Below are 25,907 nucleotides of genomic sequence, written 5' to 3' on the forward strand. Positions count from 1 at the left end.
CACTTCACCAGGTGGCCGGGCTCGCCAAAAACAGGGGCTGGTGTCGGGTGGACAGTCGGTGAGAAACAGACACGCAGCTCGGTCCCCACACACCCCGTGCGCGCACACACAGGCTCTCCCGGCCACCTCTCCCTACAAACACGCCTCCAGCGCCTGCTCCGCGCTCAACCCCCACTCAAGCCACGTTCACCTCACCTCGCTCACCCCCGTGCCCACCCTCGCGGGCACACTCCGCCACCTCCAGGCACACCCTAGGATTCCTCCACTCGCCGGGGAGACGCATCAGGCTCTGCCTCGTCTCCCCGCCCCCCAACCCCGCTCACGCGCGCGCCCCTCTATACACACACACACGCACGCACACGCGCACACACTCACACCCTCGCGCGTGGGGAGTCACTCCCCCTCACGCCCTTGCCCCGGGCACCCTTCACTGCGAGCCTGGGCGCTCCCGCGTCTCTTCTTCCGCTGCCTGGGGGCCGTGTTCCCCAGCCGCTCCCCGGTGGGGATCGGTAGGGAGCCCAGGGCGCAGTCTCGCAGCCTCCCCCGACTCTCCTCTCCGCCCCGCCCGCGCCGCGCCCCCACCGCCTCTCCCTTTGGGAGAGGGACCTCGCCAGGCAGCCCGTGGCCGCCGGCTCCGCTCCGCGCGGCGCCGGCAGCGGCGGGGGCAGGGAGCGAGCCCGCGAGCCCGCGAGCGGACTGGCGAGGCAGGAGGGGACGCGCTGCTGAGCCGGGGCTGGGGCGGCGGGGGAGGGAGGGGCCCGCGGACTGACGGACGCGAACGGACTGAGCGAGGGAGGGAGCGAGACTTCACTGGCGAGGAGGCAGCTGCTGGGCGCTCCCCGGCTGCTGGGCGTTTGGTGCCTCCGTGGCCCCCCAGCCGGAGCTTCCTCAGGCTCGCGGGGCGCGGGCCAGGGCCCGGGCTGGATTCGTCGAAGGTAAGAGGGACGCGACCGAGCCTCCCGGAGCCTGGAAGTGTACGGAGCGCGGCTCCCACGCCTGTTGCTCCGGCTGCCCACGCGGCACCCTCCCACTCGAGCCCGGGTGGGTGGGCGCTGGGGCGCCGGAAGGATTGGGGGTGGGGCCGGCGCCGCGGGGGAGCAGGCAGCCGGCCCCGAGGCTTCTGTTCCCTTGGGCTGCGGATCCACCTCCAGGCAGCGCAGCGAGGCGATGGGAGATTGGGGGGTGGGGGTGTGAACCTCTGCCCTCTTTCCATTGGCCTGCCTTCCCTCGGGGATGCCAGAGGCAGCGCCCTGGGATCAGGCGGCAGGTGGCGACGGCTTGCTCGGTACCCCTTCTTTGTGAGAAGAGCAGAGAAATGGCTGAGGTCGGAAGCAGGAAGCAGTTTGGGGCGCTTCTCAAAGTTCTCCAGCCAGCGGGGTGCCTACCGGAGGCTGGGGCCCGCACCTCTGGTCCTGATCCACGAGGCTTCTACCCTGCGAGCTCTGGGGGGGGAAGGCCGCTAAGAGACCGCAGGAGGCCAGCGCCCCGGGGAGGGGGTCGAAAGACTCACTTTGCGTGGTGTTTACCCTGGGGACGGACGGGGTGCGGAAGGGACTGGGTAGAGAAGTTACCTGGAATCAACTAAATTCCTGCACTTGCTTAGTGTTGACATTTGAATCGAGTCCAAGATGTCCTGCTTTTTTTTTTTTTTTTTTTAATCCCGGGCAGCCGTGACATGTCAGCAACAGGCAGAGGTTCTGGACCTGGAATCTTGGAGCAAAGGCTCCGCCGTATTTCTTAAGAGAGGGTGTCTGAACTTCCTCAGGATCCTGGGCACAAAGCGGTCTGTTCATGAGATCCGGCAAGGGTTGCTGTATGGTGCGTGTTGGTATTTTGCGTGAATGTACGTGATGGTTAAATGTACGCCTTATTTACTGTCACATCAGGGGTACTTGGGTGTTTTAGTTCTGCAGAAAGGGGGCCTGGGCGTGCAGGAACTCCATGCAAAGCATCTGTACATTTCCCCATGTGGAAATGTTGGCACATGGTCAGGAATGGATATGTTTATTTTCCCGTGTCACTACTTGAATGAGCAAAATGCTAGCGCACAAGAGACCCCCAGAGGACGAAAGATTAGTAGCTTGTTCCCTTTTGCTGCTGAGGCTGGAAAAAAAAAGGAGCAAGTTCGGGAGAGTGTTCCGGTCAGCCTAGGAGTGGCACTGTGGGAGAAGAGGACCTGGGTGTGTATCCCAGGCCTGTACCCAAGGGTCCCCAGCTTGGCACCCTGTCAGTCTGGCACCCTGCCTGCCCAAACCCTGTGGGCACAGGAGAAAGCCCCCTGGATTGTCAGGGCCCTCCCCTCCCCCAGACTGGCCTCATTCTGGGCTCAACGATACGATATAAAACTGTGAAAAGTAAAAGTTTCCAGGGACTCTGTGCCTCCGGCACTCTGCCGAGGTCATTGAAGGGCAGGCCTTGGCGATGTGACATTTTTGCTGCCTTGAGCCTGTGCTCAGGTTAGGCGCCAATGCCCAGGACGGGCTGTCTGGTCACTTTGCTCACTTTGGGCCCTCTGCCTCCCAAGCAGGAGCTGTCTCACAGAGCTGACTTTTTACAGCCGGGGGAATGCTTCCCTTTTGCGGGATTTTCTGCCTGTCATTTCAACACTCACCTGTTTAAATGTCTTTTTCCCCCGGCCTGCCCCCACCCCCATCTTTCCCACTGTCAAACTCCTCTGCCAAAAACAAAAATAGCTTCAGAGTTTTCATCGGTAAGGCGTCCACGTCCTAGTAAAACCTTGGCATTTGAGGCATGCGCAGTGCCATTGGCTGGAAATGGGGCCGCACTGTTGTGCCTGTTGCAGGAATTCATACCCAGGTCGGCTCCGGGAGGTGTTGGTGCCCATCAGGGGGCCCACGCTGCAGTGAGAGCCACCAGAAGCCCTGCTTCAGCCGGCCATGCCTGCAGGGTTGTGTGGAGATATGGCTGGGGTGGCTGCGGGCATGGTATCCGGTGGGACTTCTCCCCTTTCAAAACCTGGATGTCCCCCCACCACAACACACCACACACACACCACACACACACACACACACACACACACACACAGAAAGTAGCAGTTGGGTAATTGCTCCTTTTTTTGGTACCTTTACTAGGGGACAGGGCTTGTGCCCCCTCCTGGTTGTCATGTAACACTGGAGGCATCATGGCCTTTGCCCTGTGGTGGGGGACGAGGGGCGTGGGGAAGCAGGGCAGTGGCCTGGCCAAGCCCTTGACTCCATGTTGAGACTGCCTGGGTTTAAAGCTCTCTGCCCACTTATTATGTCACTCGTACAGCTTCTCATGCTTCATCTTCCTCATCTGCAAAATGGGGGCAGCGGGGGTGTCTGCCCCTCAGGGTGTTGGCGGGGTCAGTTGAGATGGTCCATGCAGGCATGTGGCACTGTGCCCAGCACAAGCAGGCCTCAGGGAACCTCCGCTGCTGTTCTTCTCACAGGGGGACCCCCGAGAAGCGGTTAGCACCCTTGCAGGCTCAGACTGCTCAGGTGGGGGTCCCTGTCCCCCCTTCCTGACCATTGCATGTCAGATTCTTCCCATGCTGCTGTGAGGAAGGCATGAGAGGGTTCAGAGGAGACAGGGCCGTGCCTGGCCTGCAGTAACTGTCCAATTATTGTGAGCCGTGATTGCTAAGAAGACACGCAGAAGCGTCCGTAATCCAGGCCTGAGGGAACGGATGCTAGAGACGAGGGGCAACACTGTATGGGAGCCCACAGGAGGAGAGAATTTCGTGGTGGGAGAGGTGGGGGCACCACAGCGAGGGTGAGGGCCAGGTGGGAATTTAAAAGGGCTGGAGGGGGAGGATGTTGCCAAGAGGAGGAAGGGAGCATGCCCAGAGACGGACCCCCACAGGTCTGTGCGTGAGCCGTCTGTGATCTCGCTGCTGGAGGGAAGATGGGCGCATGGAACCCGGGGCAGGAATGGTAAGCCAGGAGCCGGCTGTGGCAATGCTGCAGTGCTGGGCCCGGTTTGGATTTGATTTTGGAAGCGGTGGGGTGCAGCCATCAGTGCAAGGCTTAGGGAGATGACTGAGCAGCATGGATTTCTGGGGAACAGGAGAAACGGGGGTGGGGGTGGTGGTGAAGACAAGCAGGCCACGGGGGAGGAGGCCTGAGGGGACTGGGGCCTTCATGAGGGCAATAAGAGCCATTGTCTCATTATTTGGTGACTCTTTGGGTGGAGCAATGAGGAAGGAGGCCAAGGGGACAGGCCTGCGGTCAGGGATGCTGAGAGGAAAGGGAGAAGAGCAGCTTCTTGCAAGTAGGGAGATCCAAGCTAAGCCTGTCCTGTTCCAGGGCGTCCAGGTGGGAAAGGCCAGTGGCAGCCCAGGAGTGAGAGGAGGTACAGACCTGGAAATCCTAGAAGGACTGGGAGTCAGGAGAAGGAAGCAGGTTTGACAGGGAGAAATGGAACTCAAATCCCATGATAAGGCTCACCTCTGCCTCATTTATTTCTCTTTTTAAAAAAATAACTTTATTAATACTTTTTTATTGATTTCAGAGAGGAAGGGAGAGTGGGAGAGAGAGATAGAAACATCAATGATGAGAAAGAATCCTTGATCAGCTGCCTCCTGCATGCCTCCCACTGGGGACTGAGCCCCCAACGGGGCATGTGCCCTTGACTGGAATCAAACCTGGGACCCTTCAGTCCACAGGCCGACGCTCTATCCATTGAGCCAAACCGGCTAGGGCATCCTCATTTCTTTAAACACAGAATCAAACCAACTGTATTCCAGAGGCCCCCAATAATTCTGAGTCAGGATTGGTTCCGAGTGATCAATTTAGGATTCGTGAACACGAGTGTGTTAACCCCAAACAGTTTCCCATCATGTTACACGTGTTTCTGTGTCACCACATGGCTATCCACAGATGGTGTACATTTGGGGATTGCAGAGCCATCTCACTATCATCTTTAAAAAGCCAGATCTGGGAAGGTAAAACTGTTTCCCAAAGCCAAATATAATTCTCCCTGCCATTGTTCCCTCCATGCAAGGCAGGGGGTGGGGAGGAGTGTGCACAGTGTGGTCGGAGAGCGGTGGGGGAGGGGACCAGGAACTGCCGAGGGCCGGGTGGGGCCAGGTGACAGAGGCTGGCATAGGGAAGAGTATTGTTATATAACCCACGGGAGCTAAGGATGGTGGGCAGATGGAGACGGGAGGCGAGGAATCTGGAGATGGCAGTGAGCGTGGATCAGCTTCCTCTGGGAGGGAGAGGGGCAGTGCATGGGAGGCAGGTGAATGAAGAATCCCAGAGTCCCTTCACAGGTGGGGAGGGGCCCCTGCCCAGCCTCAGAGCCTGTCTCGTCTTCCTGTCATGGCTCTGAGGGTCGTGATCGGACACTAGGTGGCTGGGTGTCCCAGAGAGTAACATTCCCGTGGGGACAGCCTTCTCCATTGGATTTGGGGACAAGCTCCACTGAGCCCTTAGCCTGCTGTAGTCACCGGCCATCTCACAGAATATTCCAGGCTGGGCAACCCCAGCCTCCTCACCAGTGAGGAATGGAAAGAAAGTGTTTACCTGAGCCCCTGCATCCACACCCCATTCCTCATTACCCTGGTGGATGAAGAGAGAAATAAAAATTAGCATGTTTATTCCACTTTGAAATTCGTTTAATGAGAACTCGTTTACCCTCTCCCGATTTGAATTCGCAAGAAGGCCATAACCTTTCAGAGCTGATTATTTCCGGGGTCTTCCCCCATCTTCCTGCGAAAGAGGCTTTCCCTCCACATGCTCTGAGCCCTCTCGGAACTTGACTATCGGTCAGGCAGGCAACAACATCTGGTGATCCACACGTCCACACGCTGCACCCCGTGCTAGGTGCACTCCCCCACAGGGGAGGACAGACAGAACCGTCCTCTCAGGTGGTCATTTCAGTTTAATTCATTTGCTTTTAAGACGTTTGCTGTTTCCCTCACCAGTGACCCTTCCCACAGTCCCACGTCCCACCTGCTTGCCCATCAGGACTCACCTGGCTCTCTGCTCTCTCCTCCTGTCTCCCAGGGGTTGCTGCACTGAGTCCAAGCTGGTGTGCACAGTCTGCGCAGTGGCCGCCCCAGCGCTGGAGTCACCATGGCGGCGGGAGTGGCAGCCTGGCTGCCTTTTGCACGGGCCGCGGCCATCGGGTGGATGCCAGTGGCCAACTGCCCCATGCCCCTGGCCCCGGCCGATAAGAACAAGCGTCAGGACGAGCTGATCGTGCTCAACGTGAGCGGGCGAAGGTTCGAGACCTGGCGGACCACGCTGGAGCGCTACCCGGACACGCTGCTGGGCAGCACGGAGAAGGAGTTCTTCTTCAACGAGGACACCAAGGAGTACTTCTTTGACCGGGACCCCGAGGTGTTCCGCTGCGTGCTCAACTTCTACCGCACCGGGAAGCTGCACTACCCACGCTACGAGTGCATCTCGGCCTACGACGACGAGCTGGCCTTCTACGGCATCCTCCCCGAGATCATCGGAGACTGCTGCTACGAGGAGTACAAGGACCGCAAGCGGGAGAATGCCGAGCGGCTGCAGGACGACCTTGACTCGGAGAACAACCAGGAGTCCATGCCCTCGCTCAGCTTCCGCCAGACCATGTGGCGCGCCTTCGAGAACCCGCACACCAGCACCATGGCCTTGGTCTTCTACTACGTGACTGGCTTCTTCATCGCCGTCTCAGTCATCACCAACGTGGTGGAGACGGTGCCGTGCGGCACGGTGCCCGGGAGCAAGGAGCTGCCGTGCGGCGAGCGCTACTCGGTGGCCTTCTTTTGCCTGGACACGGCATGCGTCATGATCTTCACCGTGGAGTACCTCCTCCGGCTCTTCGCCGCGCCCAGCCGCTACCGCTTCATCCGCAGCGTGATGAGCATCATCGACGTGGTGGCCATCATGCCCTATTACATCGGCCTGGTCATGACCAACAACGAGGACGTGTCGGGCGCCTTCGTTACGCTGCGGGTCTTCCGTGTCTTCCGGATCTTCAAGTTCTCAAGACACTCGCAGGGCCTGCGGATCCTGGGCTACACGCTCAAGAGCTGTGCCTCCGAACTCGGCTTTCTCCTCTTCTCCCTCACCATGGCCATCATCATTTTCGCCACTGTGATGTTCTACGCCGAGAAGGGCTCCTCCGCCAGCAAGTTCACAAGCATCCCTGCCTCCTTTTGGTACACCATTGTCACCATGACGACACTGGGGTAAGTGGGGGCTGGTGGCCTGGAGCAGGGCCGGGGTGATGGGGCGGCGCAGCCCTGGATGGTGTCAGGGTTGGCAGAGGAGGCTGGAGAGGTGTATCCAACATGTGTGACAAGGAAAGTTGCCTCATCACAAGGCGAAGGCACGTGACTGATTCGTTGGGGGGCAGTGGCTTGCTCCGAATTGAGCGTTCTTTAGGTGTATTTTATAAAACTTGGAAAGTTAAGTCACCGTTTCTTTTTTCAGCCGTGCATTCTGTGTGCTTGTGTGTGTTTGCGGGGGGAGGGGGGTTATGGCTGCATTTTATTTACATCTGTGCATATTAGGAAGAGAAACAGGGCAGCCGGTGGGGAGGAAAAGGCTGTGAGGGTTTGGTGAGTATTGCAAGGAGGGGACATACTTCTGTTAACGGAAGACGCCAGCAACACTCTTTTCGGACCCTTCCTGAATTTGTAGCGTATTTGCAGGCTGATTTCCCTTGTGCCTTACTTGTCCTTTCTGCTACCCCGGATGCCCAAGGGTTCCGTAGCCCTGAGGAGATTTTCTCTAAGTGACGCTGAACTTGGGTTTTCTGGAAACGGGGCCCCAGTTTGTTTCTTCCTCACTGAAGGAGCAGCAGCCTTGCTTTCTCAGCCCGCCTCTGTGTTGGAATGACCTGGCTACCTGGGCGATGGTGAGGTAGTCTGAATGAAGCATGTGGTCGGACACAGAAGCAGCAATATTGTCGAAGGGAGGGGCAAGGACGCTCCTTGTGGTCACCGGTGACTCTCTCTTCCACCTCCCAGAGGCCCCCCTCTCCAACTGAAGTCACAGAAATGTATTTATGGTCCTGGGATGTGAAGAAGAAGAAAAAGGGGGCTCGGGAAGGAGAGTACAGTTTTCCCCCCTAATGGGATTAGGGTCAAGGAAGGCAGCTTTAGGGAGACCTGTATTTCTTAGGGTTTCTGCTTCAGCCGTTGCAAGTCAATGAGGCTAATGCAAACCCCCTTCACAATTCATGTGCTGGGTCTATCTTTGCTTAGGCCAGGAAGCATTATATTGCTGGTGGGGAATTCATGAAGCTTTTTATTTGGTCTTTGGCAGTTCGTTTGGTAGTATCCTGGTGATGCAATATTTTTCGTGGCTGAAACCCTGCGGCCGCTGGTTTTTCTGTAGTGCTGGGCATGCTTCTTGGGAATGACTGAACAGGTGATGGGACCTCTTAAAATGATTACATTTGTCATTCTGCCATGTTGGAGGGAGTAGCAAGGGGTTGAGCAAGGGGTGTCATTGTCCCTCTGTGAAGGCCACTTTGGGTGGGGCATTCATTCCCTTTACCTCTTGTCTGTCTGACCGAGGTCATCCTGCCCCCTCCTCCTGCTCTGACACACACGCTCCTTCAAACACTGTTCCCACCCAGAATGGGTAAGAATGTCTGCTCATTTGACCTTGTGTTTCTTAGCTCGGGTAGCAGATGTGGGCTCTCGGGCATGATGGGATGTTAGGAATAAAACGGGCCAGAGAGTGTGCCCTTGTGTCAGAAGAAGCGGACGTCTTTGTCCTTCCAGGCCGACGCTGGCCATCCCGTCACGTGGGAGACCTCACCCGTGGCCAGGAGCTGCCTGGCTGTACTTCCGATGTGGCTCTGACTGCCTAGTGCCCTCACGTGCCCTTTGAGGGGCCTCATGACACCAGAGTGATGTCACAGACTGCCATGGGGAGAAGACAGGCCAGATGGAGGGCAGTGAGAGCTAAAATGGGATTGTTTCAGAGGACATCAGTGGCCGCTTCAGTGACCACCTGCCTATTATTTTTTATTATTAGTGTAGTAGCTTGTGTGTGTCTACTATCTGTCGGCTGTGTGCTGAGCACTTTGCATATATCATCTCTTTACATCTTCACAACTGCCTTGCAAGGTAGGAAAAATTATTTGAAGATGCAGAAGGTGAGGCTCAGAGAGGTTAAGTACATTTCAGGTGTCACATAGCTGATAAGGGCCGGAGCTTATTTTCAAATTCCAGTCTGGCTGCCTCCATCCAGTGCCTTTCTCCTTTCACCCACCACCACTTGTTTCCATACCACCAGGGCCTGTGGGTGGGAATCAGACCTTCGGAGTTATTACGTTTTTTTTTTTGTGGTTGTATCGCGATTCGTGAAAGCATCAGTGCAGTGAGTACTACATGGCAGGTACTACTCTAAGCACACAGGGATTTTATAAATTAAAACAGTTCTTTCTGGCAAGTCAAAATACTGCCTTCCAACGAATGCTGCTTTCATAGAAAATCCCAGCGTTTTAGTGCCGCCGGGCAGACCATGGATTTCCCGTAGCCTTCACCCTGTAGGTCAAGGGGCAAGTCCATTGTCAGGATGGATAGTCTTGGCCTCATTTACTGTCTTGGGGGAGAGCAAGAAGACTGTGCCAGAGAGTGAAGGCAAAGAGGAAGGGAAGGGTACCTCCATGGGAGAAGCATGCTTCCTGACTGTGGGCTCCACACCCTTCCTTCCCCTATGCATCAAAATGTCTAGGAGGGCCTGGCTGGTGTGGCTCAGTGGTTGAGCATAGTTCTATGAACCAGGAGGTCACGGTTTGATTCCCGGTCAGGGCACATGCCCTGGTTGCAGGCTCGATCCCCAGTGTGTATGTGCAGGAGGCAGCCAATCCATGATTCTCTCCCATCATTGATGTTTCTATCTCTCTCTCCCTCTCCCTTCCTCTCTGAAATCAATAAAAATATTTAAACATACATATCTAGGAGGAGAAACTAGTGGGCAAGAAAGTAGCACCTTCCTTAACCTCGCAAGCAGTGTTCTTCCCCTCCACCCTGGCCGCCGTCGTCCAGGGCTGGATCCCGCTGCTTTGACTGTGACCTGAGTTGCAGTTGGAACCATCACCAGGCTCACTGCTTGGCTAGACATTGCAGGTGCTTGGCAAGATGCTTTTTAAGGGATAAGTCGATGTGAATGGGGCGCCTTTTCCATTTGCTTGGCCTACTATTCTCTGCCTTCCAGACCTGCCTGTCCTCTCTCTAGGGTGGACCCTAGATCTGTGCTCTGCCCCAGGCCTGGCTCCCTGGGAGAAAGGAGAGCAGCCTTCACCTGGAGTCTGGTCCATCCCCCAAGATGCTCTGCGGCATCGAGGAGGTCTTTTGGCCCTTATCGGAGGTCTTACTGACTCGACCCTGGAAGCCTTTATCGCCCCTGGCTGGTTTCTGTCCCGAGCACATCCACTGGCTAGCTGTAGGCCTGTGGACTATTCCAGAAATCTTGTCTGTTTTCTATTCTTTGCTGTCACTGGTGGCTGTGGAATACCAAGGGTCAATATTCTGCCACATGCCATGTTCTCTCTGGTTGCTTCTAAGAGCTCCTAGCAGACACCTGTCTCCGAACCGTCCGCACCCTAATCCCTCCCTGGGCTCCTGTTTCCCGTCTGGAGAGACCATCTTCAGCTCCTCGGAGCAGGCCTGACCGGCAGGCCGAGGGCCATGTGGCCGTGGAGGAGGTGGCTCTGGCTGTCCCTCTGCCTGCTTTCCCAGGACTCACTGATGAGTGACTCAGGTGTCTTCCAGGGAGGGATCTCCGGGAGCTGATTATTCCCGTTTATTTACTATCTCAAAATATCTTAAACATACAGAACAACAGCTCCACCACCACCCTGGCCCGAGGGTGGCCTTCCTCTGAAGCCTCCGGTGCTGGGGGGAGACGCCTGCACCCAGCCCACGCTTCCCTTCTGCCCCCTTGACAGTTGAGCTCCCAAATGCCCCATTAAAGGATTAATTTCTGTGCTCATAATTGATGTTATAAATAGAGTAAATCCTCATTTATCTCAGTTAACAGAGGGAAGGGATAATGCAGAACTCCCAATATTAAATAAGACCAACTCATCTTATTTGGGGAATTAGTTTGGGAATGTATTATATGTCGCAGGCTTTTTCAAAGCCGATTTTCCTTCTTAACTTCGTTTGACTTTGCTTGGGATGACAATGGGCCTGGTGCCTGAGTCCGTCTGTGGGTGAAGCTCTGGGGGAAGAAGGGAGCATCCAGGGGCGGGGAAGCCTTGTGAGCGAGCATCCACCAGGGCCATCGAGGGCCAGCTCCGGGCCCTGCTCCAGGCCTGGATAGGATACGGTCCTCTCGGATATCTTTGGGAGGGGAAGGCGGTTTGGGAAGGGCAAGGGTCAGTGTCGCTCCTGGTGAGATGCCCAGTGCTGCTGGTTGGCCTGGTTATGTAATTGTGACCAGCAGCCTCTGCCACCACATGCCCCATGATGAGAGAGCTTCAACAGTGTCCAAAAATCACTTTAACGAAAGCGGAATCAATTTTTACTTCTTCCAAGCATGAAGCAGCCTCTGGGTGATCTGCATTTCCCTTTAAAACGTAATCCTGGAGGGGGCTTGCCTGAGGTTTTGAGAGACGGGAGCCGAGTCTGGGAGATCAATACAGGCACAGCACAGAACGGGGTACTTGATCGAGCTCTGAGATCTGTTTGTGTTAACCCTTCAATCCCTAAGATTCCGGCTGCACCTTCATCCAGTCTCTGAGTGCCCCCAACTCTCATCCCAGCTCCCAAGTGCCTGGCCCCGGGACAGTGGTCAGTGGTGCCCGCCTGGATGGTGAAGGCTCCCTGCCCAGGGCATCTGATCGAGTGCACTTACTTGGAATGATTGGCCTTGATGTCTTTTCTTGGTTTGATGTTTCTTAAGTTCTCTGGTGCTCAAGCTCCTAAGAGAGGGTGCAGACCTGCGTCCCCAAAAGGAGTCATTCATTTATTTGAAATGTATTGAGTGCCTCCTGTGTGCCAGTCAGCATGGTAGCTCTGAGAATACACAGGCCCTTGGGTTGCACGTCAGCCCAATGTAAGGTACACACAAAATTAATGGAATGAGACTCAGTTCTCGTCCTTTGAACCAAAACAAGGGAGGGTGGGACGAGCAGTAGACCAAGGTTCAGAGGCCTCTGCTCATGCTCTTACTGCCCTCACCCCACTCCGTGTCTGGCTAACTCCCATCCTCCTTCAAAACTCAGCCCTCCAGGAGGCCTTCCCTGCCTTCCAGAAGACGGGTCCCCCTCCCCTTGCCCCCCATGATATATAGCCCTTGAATATCTCTGTCTTGTCAGTTGCCACATTTTATTAATTTTATCCATTTATCTGTCTTTCCCCAGGATGTGACAGAGGTAGACCTCTGTTCCAAAGATCATGTATGATCCATACATAGCACAGGGCCTAGTATGCAGTAGGCCTCAGTAAACATCTGTTCAACCAGTTACGCATTTGCTAACCAACTCCTGGCCATGGTAAGAACCAGTGAAAGTTCTGTCCATACGTTAGCTAGACAGGATGTTCGTGGGCAGGACAGAGGTGGGAGGCCACACAGGGCATGCTCTAGTTCTGAGGTCAGCCTTAGCAGGGTTGGCACTTTCTTGCAAGGGACGTTTAAACCTTGTCCTTCACTATTTTTGGCTCCTTGGCGTGTTCCCCACTGTAGACTTGGGGGCCTGGAAGGAACAGAAAGGGACCCATAGACAAGCCCCCTACACATGAAGTTTCCCTCCATTCACTTCCTTAGTCAACAGATGTTTATGGAGTAGCTTCTAGGCACTGGATACACAGCAGCAAAGAGAACAGAGAGTCCCTGATCTTGTGGAGCTTACATTCTAGTGGAGGAGACCAGGCAGCAAATAGATAAATAAATACTTCCCACGGGGCAGCAAGTTGTGCTGCAGAGAAAAATAGAGTGTGATGTGATGAATGGCAGTGCTGAGTGTGGGAGGGTGTAGAGCAGGGACAGTTGCTGTTTTGTGTTGGGTCAAGATGCGTCTCTCGGAGAAGGTGATATGTGAGCAGAGACCTGAGGCATGTGGGTAGCTTGGGGAACCGAGAACGTAAAGGCCAGGAGGGGCCTTGGAGTGCTATTCTCAGAATAGCAAGAAGGTTCTCATGGTGGAGCCCCAAGAGCAGGGGGCAGGTAATGGGGAAAGCATGAAGGGCGCTCATGGTCCATGCAAGGACTTCGCCCTGGGTCTTTTACTCATCTTCTTAGAATGGGCAGCTACTGGAAGGTTTTGAGTAGATGTCACATATTTTTTTTAAAGTATCACTCCAGGTCCTGGGTAGTGAATTCATTGCAGGAGAGACACTACCACAGTAATCTCAGCAAGAGTCGATGGTGGCTGGGGCTGAGGGTGATGGATAGCATGGCGACGGGGCAAGTGAGAGATTCTATAATATTGAAGGTGGAGGGGACAGGCAGCACCTGCTGTCCTACTCCCCCGATGCCTGCTGGGAGCAAGAAACTGGCCCGGAAGAAAGTCCTTAATTCCTTCTCCCCTCCTGGGAGACACGTGTCACAGGAAGAGGCCCCCATGGCTGCAGGATGGCTCCAAGGCCCAGGGCCGACGAGACCCCAGCACAGACGCACAAGCCCAGAGCCCGAGTTAGAGCATGGTCGTGCATGTAGGGCAGGCAGCAAGCAGTCGCCTCGGTGCCTGGATTGAGTTTTCCTTCCAACCCAGGCAGCACTTCCCAAGCACCTGCCGAGGGCTGGGCACAGTGCTCACTGCCCCAGGGGAAGTCTTGGCTCAGAAACGGAAACAGATTCCCGACTCAGAGCTGGTGGCTGTGGTTGCTGCTTAAACAGAGGGGCAGGTGGAGGGCTTCGGGACTGCAGAGGAGGGAGAGAGTCATTCCAACGGCTGGGATGCGGGCCTTTTGGGTGCTTCACGCTGGGGGCATCATGGCAGATCCGTCTTCCGATCCAGCCGTTCAGAGTGTTGCAATTTTTGGACCGGGATGTCAGGCTGCAGCCCATTTCACAGCTCTCTTCCGGGATCATCAGAATCAACCTCAGTCTCTTGATCTCTCTCTGTTTGGGTTTCCCCCTTTAGGCACACCAATAGAAACACACGTGATTCTTCCTGAGAAGCAGCAATTATTCTGCCTGAAAATTGTGTAAACAGAAGGCAGCCTGGCCCTCCCTCTCCTCAGTATTTTCATTTCTCTTGCCTAAGAGGGGGCACCTGTCCCAGGCTAGGCAAGGCCCTTGGCCCTGCGCCATTTGGGCTGCACGCTCTCCCTGGGCAGGGAGAGGAGCAGGGACCCTCAGCTGTGAGTCCCCCAGCCCCTGTCCCCAGGCAGGTGGCCCTGAACACAACCAACCACTCCCAAGAAGCTGATAGCCTACTCATATCTGTGTTCATCCTCTGGTGATCTCCACGTTAGTTTTTCTCTTGTGGGAACCCAGGCCCCCATCTCTTTCGGAGGGTGTGTGCCGTAGTGACCCCATACCAACATCCAATGGGTCTTGTTGTGACGAGCAGGAAGAGGTTACCACAGTGCCTCTGGGCATCCAAGGTTCTTAGCCAAAAGGCTGAGAGGTGGCCTCCAGGTTGAGTCCTGCCTCTGTCCAGCCTGCTTTGCTAAGGACAGAGCATCCATAGGCCATTTATTTCTTCCCAGCCCCCACCTTCCTCCTAGGAGCTCCATGCAGATGATGGGTGGGTGGGAAGGTGGGGGCAGGGGAGGGAAGATAACTCAGCCTGTGCTGACCAGGACTGGATGGAGGGAGATTGCATCTAGCTCATGTAATCATATTCCGGGTGTCAGGACTCAAATGAGTGTCATTAAACTGAATCAGAAAAATCGTTTTAATATAAGTGCCACCTCACACACTAGCTAGTTGATGGAGAGATGGATGAGGCTGGGGACGCCTCCTTTGTAATGTGTTGCTGTAAAATCCCATCACCTTCATTATTTCCCACTGAGCCAACGCATCATAATACCCATGAGCAGCAGAACAGCTTGAATTTAATATACAGAAAGTCCAATCAAACAATAAATGAATGGAACTATATAAAGAAACCATTTTCTGGGAGGCTGGCTTCCTTCTCCGGGATTCAGCTCCCTGACACATGAAATGCGCATCAATTTTCCCAATGAATGCAGCTGCCGAATCACCCCGTGCACTATTTGTTTGCTTCAGAAGGGAAGAGGGGGATGCCCCCCCCCCCCCCAGTTCTATCTGGCTATCAATGCAGAAATTGCAAATCTCATTTTCTTGGATTTGCATCCAGTGGTTCCCACTGGTCCAGCAAGGCACCATCCTGATGCCAACAAGGCTGCTCCATCCCAGAACCTTACTCAGTCCCAGTGGCACTTGTCATCGCTGTCATCCTTAAACAAAAGACAAATTCTGGACATCACAGCGGGCTGGTGAGGGCTGCGACCGCTTTATCCTTGCAGGCGTCCGAGAGAAGCCGGCCAGTCCTGGGGCTGTGCTGATACAGCCCGAGTGCCCCCAATGTTCAGGTTGCCCAGTCTTGCCTTGGAGGTCACCCAGAGCGACGTTTCATTAGGACCGGATTCCTCCCCCCAGCACAGAACTTCGTCTCCCCTTCCATCCCTCTGACCCAGCCAGTGATTGAGAGACTAATCACAAGTGACAACCCGATCAGCCAAACAGAATTCAAAAGGCCAGTTGGCTCCCTAAAAACTATGCATGTCAGGCAGAGGGGAAGTAATGTGTTTATGCTTCTGGTGGATTCTCGCCACCATTTTCCAGGGGCATGGATGACAGAGAGTTAACCATAATTACAGGCTATGGTTGCTGAGAAGTATCATTAGTTTATTTTTACTTCTTCCTGATCACACATACTTAAGCAGGAAAAAAACAACAAGGAAACAGTATCAGAACCATGGACAGCATAAATCTTGATGCAATTCAGCCAAGATTATTGACCACCTAGTACGTGTTGGGGATCTAGAAATAAATGAGACCTCGGACCTGTCCCTGAGAAATCTGCAATATAGCGGGGGATTTGAATATGTTTATGAGCACACAGGAGAGAACAGGGCAGGAAGTGTCGGCACAGAATAAATGCTTAGTAAATATTTGCCGCTGAATGATCGGCTTCACGGAAAAGGTGACATTTCAGTTATACCAACAATAGTGGGTAGGATTTGGATATGTGGAAATGGGAACTGTAAGTACATTGCAAAAGGGCATGGTACTTGGGGAGCTTAACGAATATGCTGTTTGCTAGTGTTTAGGGATATGAGGCTATGGCTAGAGATAAGTGGGAATGAAAAGTTTGCTAGAGACTCGGAGGGCCTAAAATATTAGGCTGAGGAAGTTACTTAGGAGGCACTAAGGAGCCACTGGAGGTGTTGCAGGGACACACTGACGAGGAAGATTTAGACGGCAGCTGTCTCCGGGACACATGTTAGAAGGAAGACCCCGGACACGGTGCCATCAGCAGAAGACTGATCCAGGGGAGAGGCGAAGAAGGAGGGTCCTCGGACAGTCACTGTGGAAAAGGAGAGGAGGGACTAGAGTGGAAAGACACCCTGGAGAAGGAAAAGTTGAAGTAACTCTGGGATTATAAGAGAGGCCGATTAGAGATGTGGACTTGGCAAACACGGGGGAGAACCAGCTCGGCAGGAGGTCAGGGGGAAGGAAGAGACAGTGAACTTGGCTTTGCACCTGCTGCGTTTGCAGGGAGCCCTGGCGTCCTGGAGGTGGCTGGCTGGCTGGCAGGTAGAAAGGAGCTTCTCGGGGAGAAAGGGACTAAAGAGGCAGTTTCCAAAATCATCAGCTGAAGCAGGGGAAACAGCTGAGGTTGCCAAGGAAGACATGAAGGGAAGGAGAGGAGGGGCCACGGGGACACTTCCTGCACCCCCCCCCCCGGCCCCACCTCACGCCCACTGGGAATGTTGGTGCCCCTGTGAACAGCTTTGGGGTCGCTTCTGTTCCACCTCTCCCCTTGGCCTGGGGACGTTCCTTGCACGCTGTGTTTCTGCTGGAGCTAAAAGGTCACGCTGGTTTTCCAAGTAGAACAGGATTTTCTATTTAGTCTCCTACAATGATAATTAAGTAAACAGCACTGACCCAGGAAAGCAAAATTCATTGATGGGCTTTGCTGAAAAGTAATAGTAGTAACAGGATCCTTCCATTGGCCTGTGGCTAGGAGATGAGGCCTGTGCCTGCCCCAGGGTGATGCTGACTCGGGGGGGAACAGCCTTTGTGGTGGCACTGGCCTGGTCGCTGCAGTTCCAGAGTCTTCGGGGACTTAAGAGACTCCTAGTCCCACTCATTCCCTCCCTCTCCTTAGAGAGAAATGGCAGACGCACTCCCTGGCACCCCTGGGGGCCTCCTCTGGCCTGTCCCTCTTGGAGGGAGATGCCATCTTGGGCTCTTGATAAGCAACGGGGACAGTGATGGTTCAATCATTGAGCAAACATGGGTTGAGCTCTCACTGTGAGCAAGACACAGTCCTAGTGACATGTGTCCCTCGAAGGAGAGAAAGGGAGTGCGGACTAAACCCCAGGAGGTGGGCGTTCGTTTCTATTCCACACACGAGAAGCTGAGGCGCTGAGCATGGAGGTAACTTGCCCAAGCTCCCACGCTGTTGCTGTCGCTGCATTGCTGGATTCAGACCAAGCTTTTGTGGCTCCGTTAGCCTTCGCTGCTTCATCCAGTGACAGAGGGGCCCTGTGCACACAGAGCTACGCTTCTGGGTGCAACATGGTACGAGGTCTGAGTAAAGGGCAGGAGAGTGTGAGGGGAAGGTGGAGGAGGCAGGAATCAGGGAAGGCTTCGTGGAGGAGGTGGGATTGTAGCTGGCCCTGGAAAGATCATGGGAACAAGTTGAACGTGAATACATCTATTCCACCATTTAGTTAACACACGTTGTGGGTCTGCGTGTGCCAGGCAGCATGCTGGAGGCGGAGGCTGGAGGCATAAACTGAATGAGTTCTCTGGGGCTGGCAGACAATAAACAAGTGAATGTATAAAATGAGAAGGAAGGGTTGAAGGAAAAGCTATGAGAGAGAGAGAGAGAGAGAGCGTGAGCGAGCAGGCTGGTAAGGGAGGCCGTCAGTCTGGGGGGCGGGGGAGAGGAAGGAGGAGTCACAGCACCAGAGAGACAGCCACTGCTGCCTGTCCCCAAGGGAAGCGCCGTGCACAGTCGCTTAGGCGTTCGAGAGGCTGGCCCCGGGACGGAAATGGCGATTTAATAGCCGTGTGGAGTCTCTTTAGGGTTGTTATCCAGAAGGCAGGGAAGCAGCTGTTTGCTAACTCCCACTGAGGACTGCATGAGTAGAAATAGCTCCCCCTGACACGTGAGGGGCCTTCAACAACGTCAACAGCCACAGCCATAGCTCATGTTGCCGAGCTTGTCCTCGGTGCAGGCCCTGTGCTACAATCAGTATGTCCATGTGTGTCTTGATGTCACCCGCCCAGTAACCTCCCAGGCCCAGGTGAGCGATGTTGCTCTCACTTGTGTTCTCAGCGAGGAAGCGGAGAGGCCTCCTGCCGCTGGTGAGCAGACAAGCTGGGGTCAGACTCGCATGGGTCTGACCAGCGTCGGCTCTTAACCTCTCACCAACCATCCAGATTTCCACCGGAGAGGCGTTTGGGGGAAATCTCCCGCAGCCTCTGTCTTGGGCAGAGGACGGAAGACACCCCGTGCCAGGGCCAAAGACTCGTGGGCCTGTTGGCAAAGGTCAGGAGAGTAGAGTGGACACAGGATGGTGGGATGGTGACAAAAGAGAGGTCGGAGTAGCTGGGGTCCGGGCTTGTCTGGGCCAACAGGGACAAGCACGCGCCCATCCCCAGGCAAAGGCATACCGGTGAAGGAAGGGAGGTAAAAAGGAGATGGGAAATTTTTGAGTAGAAGTAGCGTTTATGCTTTAAAAAAAGAATTTAAGGGAGAGGAAAAATGGTAAATATATATAGTATGTAAATATCCTGTGTAAATATCTTTTAGAGTAACTGCTTAAAGTCTCATACCACTTCCCTCTCTGGAGAGACTTGGATCGCTGGTGGCTTTGTTGCCCAGGTGCTACACCTGGGCCTTGGTGACAGCCCTACCCACCCCACAGCGGGCCTTTGGGGATTACTCGGCCTTTCCGCTGTCCTCCCGATCCACTGGAGAGCGGGAGGCTCAGCCTGGCGCAGAGCGGGAGGCCAGACCTTGGGTGTTTGGAGTGGAGGGAAGAGCTCTGGCGGGGCACCTGCCAGAGCCCTGCCAGAGCACAGGCTGCCCCCCACGCCCCTCAGCTTGAGGCCCTCACAGGGGTCTGCCGGCCTTTAGTTCCGGGAGATGGAGGGAGGAGAGCCCTGGGGAAGGTCACCCCCAGGGGGTGGCAGGCACTGAGGCCTCCATAGGACTCCCAGTACCAGGTGCGGCTTGCTCTTCATGAGTCCTGACCCCCCTTCCCCCTCTGCTGGGTCTTATGACGTGTTTGTTTTTTTGTTTGTTTGTTTGTTTTTTCTTGTGACACTTTGATGTTGGACTCCCTTTGCCTCTTCCCTCCGCTTCTGCACCAGAAACGGAGAACAGTGTGCCATATGTGAGCCCACGTCTGTTCCTCTTCCCGTCTTCCCTGGCCTGTCTCTTTTCTGCCTCCAGGAGAAGCTGCCCGTTCTCCTGAGACTTGAGTACCTGAGGCCTGGACCTCATCTTCTGAGTGGACCCTACCCCCCACCCCCTACCCCACCACCTTCCTCGGCCCTCGCTCCCTCTCCCTCTCCCTGGGCTGGCAAAAGGGTGTTGTGCTGATTAAAAACAGTTTCCTGCAGGCTGATGGCGTGCTCAGAGTTTGGGCAGGGCCTAGAGGGATGATGAAGCGCTGTGCCCACCCCCCGCCCCCACACACCGTGTGTGACTTTCTTAGTATTTCCATGTAAGGCCAGCTTCCCTCTGAGGGGCAGAGGCTGCTGCGCTCCGAGTGAAGTGCTTTCTGCCGGAGCTGCCTCATGTGGGTGACCACATCCTTTGTCCCGGCGGGGCCTGAGGGACAACGGGAAGACCACTGGATGGGGAGTAGGAGATGTGGGTGTGGGGCCAGTTTGGGCGGGCTGTGTGGCCTTCCGCAAGTCACTCCCTCCCTCTGGTCCTCCGCTCCCCCTTCTGAATGAGGAGGGGTTGGATTTAGGGAGTTCTCACCTCCCTGCCTGTTTCACAAGCTTAAGTCTCTCCCTCCTCAAAGGGAAGTTGATCATCAGCCTGGTAGCCTGGATGATCCACAGCCTGGAGAGCCAGCCCCTAGGTGGTAGGGCACTGGGACCTTCCAGTTCCAGTTCTTCACCCCCAAGGAGGCAGAAGTCAAAACAGTCCCTGTGCAAAGTGGCTGAAGAGATGCAGGTGGGCAGAGGGGTCTGGGCAGTCCTGACGGGGACTCTCCGGAGCAGCGGCCGCCAAGCGGTGGTCCGTGAAGTCTGAAAGGTTGGCGACCGCTGCTCCAGAGCACCTGGTGGTGACACCCGATGGATGGTGACACCTGATGGTGAGCTCGAATGACAAGATCAAGGTCAGCAGCCTGGATCACACAGCACTGCATTGGAGAGCGCAGGGGATTTGGGAATTCAGCCCCCTGGGCACCTTTGGATGGGCCCATGAGGGAAGGCATCAGATGTTAGCCCTGAGACCGTCAGACAGCTGTAAGCCCCACGGATCCTAGATTTAGGAAGACCTTCGTTCACTCTCCCCCTGGGGAGAGGGGCTCCCTGCAGCAGCCTCCCCCGCAAATGGCAGCGGGTCTGCCTGGACGTCAGGGGCGGGCAGGGGACCCTGTGGGTGGCAGTGCATTCCACCTGGAGGTGGGTCAGTGACCACCACCCTTCTCCGGGTATTAAACCCACACCACTGCCTCTGGAACCCGGCAGGCGGGGGCTTTGGAGCCCCAGCAGTTCTGTTAGGAAATAGCTTTGGAAGGCAAGTATCACTGTCGTCAGGGCGTCTCAGTGGCAAGAAGGCCCTGGGACACGTGTCCAGGCACTGCCTGAGGGTGATGCAGACACAGCCCTGGCAGGTCCCTGGGGGTGAGCCAGCCCCTCCCCAGGCCCTCACCGCACAGATGAGCGGGGTCTGGGCCCAGCGAGTTCGCGCCTCCTCGCCAGGGGCTGGTTTCTTCCCTCCCAGCCCCTCCTGCGGCTTATTTCTCTTTCCTCTTATCCTGTTGGTCTGTAAGTGGCCCTTCCCTTCACCACTCCCATTATCTCATTGCATGAGTTTCCCACAGGAATGCAAGGGAATCCATATATCGCTATTAGTATCTGTGGGCAGCTTGGCGGACATTACCTTGAATGACTTGAATGAAATCAACCATTAAATGATCACAGAGGACCTGGGAGAGGGTGAGCGCATGAGCCTCTCAGGGGTTTCCTTTCCGGAGCGCAGAGCGTGGAGGCATGCAGAGTGGGCAGCGGGGTGGCAGGGAGGGGGCGGTGGAAACGGGTCAGGGCGTCTCCCTCTGGCACCACCACCCGAGACCTGGGTAAACAGCTCCTGTTTGCATGGCAGCTCCTCACAGTTGGGCACTGTGGTCCCAGACCCCAGCTCCCAGCAGAGGGCCTGGCACACAGGAGGGCCTCAGTTGCCAGGTCCTGGCCCGCCGCCACCCGTCTGTGCCTGCCGGTCTGTGCCTGCCGGCTCACCTCGGGCAGAGTGAGGAGCCCCGCACGTGTGAGCCCAACAACCCAAGGAAAAATCTCTAAATCAAGCGGTGAGGCAGGGCCAGGTCTGTGTGTTTGTGGGCCTGAAGTGAGACAGGACATGCCCAGATTTGGGGTGGAGTATGTAGCTCTAGGATGTTTCTTGTCCAAATGGGGCAGAGCCAAGGTGATCATCGGAGCTGTCCGGCCTGGAGCTATCCCGGAAGAGACGGAACCTCTAGGAGTGTGTAAATCATGCGGGAAAGTTGGCTCGCAGAGCGGGGAGGGAGAGCGGTCCAGCAGAAAGGAAAGTTGGAGAGAGTCGGAGAGGGCCCCGTGCTCATGGTGAGTGTGTGCGCGTGCCTGTGTGTGAAAGCCTGCTAGCAGGGAGGCCGGGGGCGGGGGGGGGGGGGGGGGGGGCGGGGAGGAGGTGTCCTGGGGTAACCCTGGAACATTGCTGACATGGGGAACCTAGAGCCTTGTTCTCTTGGTGTCAGCCTGAGCCCCTCCATCCTGAAGGATGACCTGCTGAGGGTTGACCCTCCCCCACCCGCCCCCCTGCCACCACCAGAGGCATCATCCTGGGCCAGGCCTGGGGCTTGTGGTCCTTAGATGAGCCCCCCACCGGCCCCCACCCTTCACCCCACTGCCCCAGAAAGCGACTCTGTAACTGAGGAACCCAGAGAGAATTGGTGGGGATCTCGTCTCTATGAATTGACTGCTCCTATAAGTAAAAATGCTCAATGCTTTACTTTTAAATAACCATGAACTATATCAAACATACAAGGGAAAAAATCTTGTCTTTTAAGCAGCGTCTGTAAAACCCCCTTCTGCCCACAGGCCTGAGTGCCATTTAATGAAATGTACATTATAGGGGTAACTTTATTTTAATGGGGGCTGTGTCTACACCAAGGTATGTATATTTTCATTGTACAAGAGCAAGTTAAACATCTTTTTTCTTCGTGTTAATTGTTTAAAGTTAAACCAGAGACCCGTTTGTTTAAAATTAGAACGATTCGGCAGTCCTTGGATTTATAGTCCTGTTCCCAGGTGTGTCGGGTGGGGTGGGGGGACGCACATGCTTCCGGCTGCAGGTTAGAATCCTCTGTTGCCCACTCCCTTCGTTCATTCAGCAAATGTCCTGTTGTGCTGGCCACGTGGGCCTGCTCCTGCGGTGACCAATCTGGTGAACTGCAGCGGCACCTGTAACTACGCTCCTTGGCAGAGTTTGGGGGATGGGAGACAGGTGCAGGGACAGCCCTCTCTCGGCAGTGCCCTAGCACCGAGGATTCCCCTCTCAGTGGGGTCCCACCAGGTGGGGTGGGGAACTGCGGCCTCTCCCTTTCCCGACGTTGCGGGAACAGGAGTGGGTTCTGTTCTCCAGCCTGTTTTGTGTCTACCTCCTCGTATCAGCTAGGCCAGTGGTCGGCAAACTCATTAGTCAACAGAGCCAAATATCAACGGTACGACGATTGACATTTCTTTTGAGAGCCAAATTTTTTAAACTTAAGCTTCTTCTAACGCCTCTTCTTCAAAATAGACTCGCCCAGGCCGTGGTATTTTGTGGAAGAGCCACACTCAAGGGGCCAAAGAGCCGCATGTGGCTCGCGAGCCGCAGTTTGCCGACCACAGAGCTAGGGCATCAGCAAGAGAAACTTCGGTCTGGCCAAGAGGAGCCCCTCTGAATTTGTGCTTCCTTCCTTGTTCCAAGTTCGACAGTCTTTTTACTTTGGACCAGTGTGGTCACCTGGCCATGCCTTCGACCTTGCGCCCCTGGGCTGGCCAGGCTGCTTGAGGCAGGAGGTTACTGCCGGACCCCACCCAGCTGCCCGGGGGGCTGAGACCTGTACATATCTCCACATGCCTGTAGCCCATTCTTGCCCAGCTGTGTTTCCCTTTTCCGTTGAATTGCAATAGAGTTATAACCAAAGGTGATTCAGGAGCGCTGATGGGTGGCTGAGATTAAGAAGTGGGGTATGCATGAGTCCTCCACTCTTTTCTGTGAAGACTAATTCACGCTGAGCCCTGAGACTGCCTGGAGGAGGCAGTAAGATGATCTCAGAGAAGCCAAGGACTTGCTTAGATGGAAACCCCTGCAGAGGAGAAGAAAGCCTGTGTGTGTTGGCCAGCGGTGGGTGAGGCGGTGCAGCCTGCCTGGGTCCCTCTCGGCCCTAAAGGCTGTCTGGCTGGAGGGCCCCCCGTAACCTTCTTAGCATCTCAGGAAGTCTTTCCTGAGCTCACTGCTTCTGGTCAGCCATCCCTGGAGCTGGAGGTCTTCATCTGCCCCTCCCTCCAGGAACAACTCATTGACCACTGGGATCTTGGCAGGGGTTTTCTAATAAAAACGACAGGAAAACCCTTCATCGTGGGCCAGGCACTGTCCTAAGGGCCCGACATTTACTAATTCAGTTTTCACAACAGCCCTATCAAGTAGGCGTTATTGTTATCCACCCTTTACAGATGAGAAAACTGAGTCACAGAGACATTAAGAAACTCATCAGAGTCACTTACTCAACGGCAAAGTAGGATCTCGAGCAGCCCCCTCTCCACTACCCTGGATTCTCACTCTCATGGTCATAATATTCTTCATCAGTGCCTTTGAGGGACCCTGTATCAGTTAGCTTCCACTACGTAACAAACCCTAGAAATCTGGGACCTTATTTCTCATGCTTCTGTGGATTGTGTGGGTGGTTCTCTTGGCCTGGCTGGGTCAGCTGGTCTCTTTGGCAAGTGAGGCTTGACTGGGGATGGATGGTCTAGAATGGTGTCACCTGTCTAGTATCCGACTCCAGATCAGTTGGGGCAACAAGGATGGATGGCATGGCTCTTGTCTCTTATCGTCCAGATCACTGGCACAGATCCTCCAAATGGTGGCAGTCACAGAGTCCCCAGAGCTACAAGAGAGGTCAACCCCCAATGAACAAGCCTCTTTCGAGCCCCTGCGTGTGTTACATTTGCTAACGTCCCAATAGTCAAAGCGAGTCACATGGCCAAGTGCAGATTCAAGGGCTAGAGAACAGGCTTGGCCCTGGCTCTGATGGGAGGAGCCACAACGTCACACTGCGCAGGGTGTGAACACAAAGGGACTGGAAGACTCGGTGGCCGTCTCTGCGACCCATGAGCGACGTGGACTCAGTTTCACAGCGGGCGAGAGTGGGGCACGGACCTTCGCTTGGTCAAATTCCCACTGGTTTCCATGGTGCCAGCGCAACGCAGTGACTCAAGTCCCTGGCTGTGGGAGGCAGTGGCCCGAAGAGGCTGCCTGGTCAGGGTCGGGGAGGAGAATGGATTTCATCTCTGGCAGCACTGACTCCCTCCTGCCCAAAGCCAAAGGGGAGGGCCCACCGGCTGGTTCACTCCTGAGAACTGGGGTCGCTGCTGGCAGCCAGGCCTGGCTTCTGCAGGGAGGCCCCGCTGAGCGTGTGTGAGTCAGGACATGGGCTCTGAACACAGAGACGGGTCCATCCCCAGCTCTGCCACGGTCTTACCGCATGACCACACGGAAGCCCTCCGGTGGACCTCAGTTTCTTCTTTTGGCAAATGAGGGTACTGTGAGGTTTAAAAGTAATGACGTTGTGGAGTGCCTAGGTCAGTGCCTGGCCGGTGGGTGCCCGGCCTTACCCAGCGCTGGGGCTTGGAGGGGCTCCTCTGCCCTTGCCCGTGGGCACGGCCAGATGACAGAGCTGTCACTGGTAAATAACTCTTGGCTCGCCCAGAAATACCAGATGGTGTGCCAGGGAAGCTCAGGGCAGAATCTGTGGGGAGAACAGGAGTGGGACTGTGGCTGCCCAAGGGCTCGGCTCTGCGGGCGCCACTCACACAGGCGAGGAGGGTCCTGGCTGCGGCCCGTGTCTCAGCCACAGGAAAGCTGAGATGACAGCCAGTGTCAGCCAAGGCAGCACCCCCGGTCAGACTGGAACCCAGAGCACTTGATTCCCCAGACGATGCTCTTCCCTTCGTGAGATCTGAGGTCCCCCCTGGCTCCCTGGACCATCACCCAAGGCTCCTCATGCCGCAAGGCAGAGCTTCGGCATAGGGGAGGGGGCCAGAGACACAGGGCGCAGAGGGTGGCCGCGAGGAGGGAGCTGGTAACCGCTGGCAGCTGCCGAGGCGGAGACAGACAGCCCTCTGCAGAGCAGCCTGTGCCCTCTGCACCAGGCAGAGGTCAGCCCTGGCTTTCAGACACCACGGCAACAAAAGAAAGGGCTGTCCCCATCCAACCAGCCTCCTCCCTTCCCTTGCTTGGAGCTGCCGGGAGTGAACGAGGAAATGATTATTTATCAGGACGTTGGTCAGGAAATTGGACACATTCCACAAAGACCAGGAAACATC

At 55.4% G+C, this 25,907-nt stretch overlaps 1 protein-coding gene across 2 annotated transcripts in view; it reads left to right on the top strand.

Annotated features, from left to right (window-relative positions):
• The first annotated feature begins 763 nt into the window (after positions 1-763).
• The window catches only part of KCND3 (potassium voltage-gated channel subfamily D member 3), a 137,494-nt gene continuing 112,350 nt past the window's right edge, over positions 764-25,907 (top strand). Inside the window, exons 1-2 of one of the 2 annotated variants that reach the window (XM_080649315.1) lie at positions 764-935; positions 5,994-7,168. In XM_080649315.1, the coding sequence (XP_080505441.1) occupies positions 6,063-7,168 (1,106 nt within the window). In that variant the 5' untranslated portion in view covers positions 764-935; positions 5,994-6,062. The remainder of the gene's footprint in view (positions 936-5,993; positions 7,169-25,907) is intronic. The other variant, XM_080649316.1, reaches the window with a different exon arrangement.

This window comes from Plecotus auritus (genome assembly GCF_963455305.1).
Source record: "Plecotus auritus genome assembly, chromosome: 12".
In the NCBI taxonomy this organism is placed as follows: domain Eukaryota; kingdom Metazoa; phylum Chordata; class Mammalia; order Chiroptera; family Vespertilionidae; genus Plecotus; species Plecotus auritus.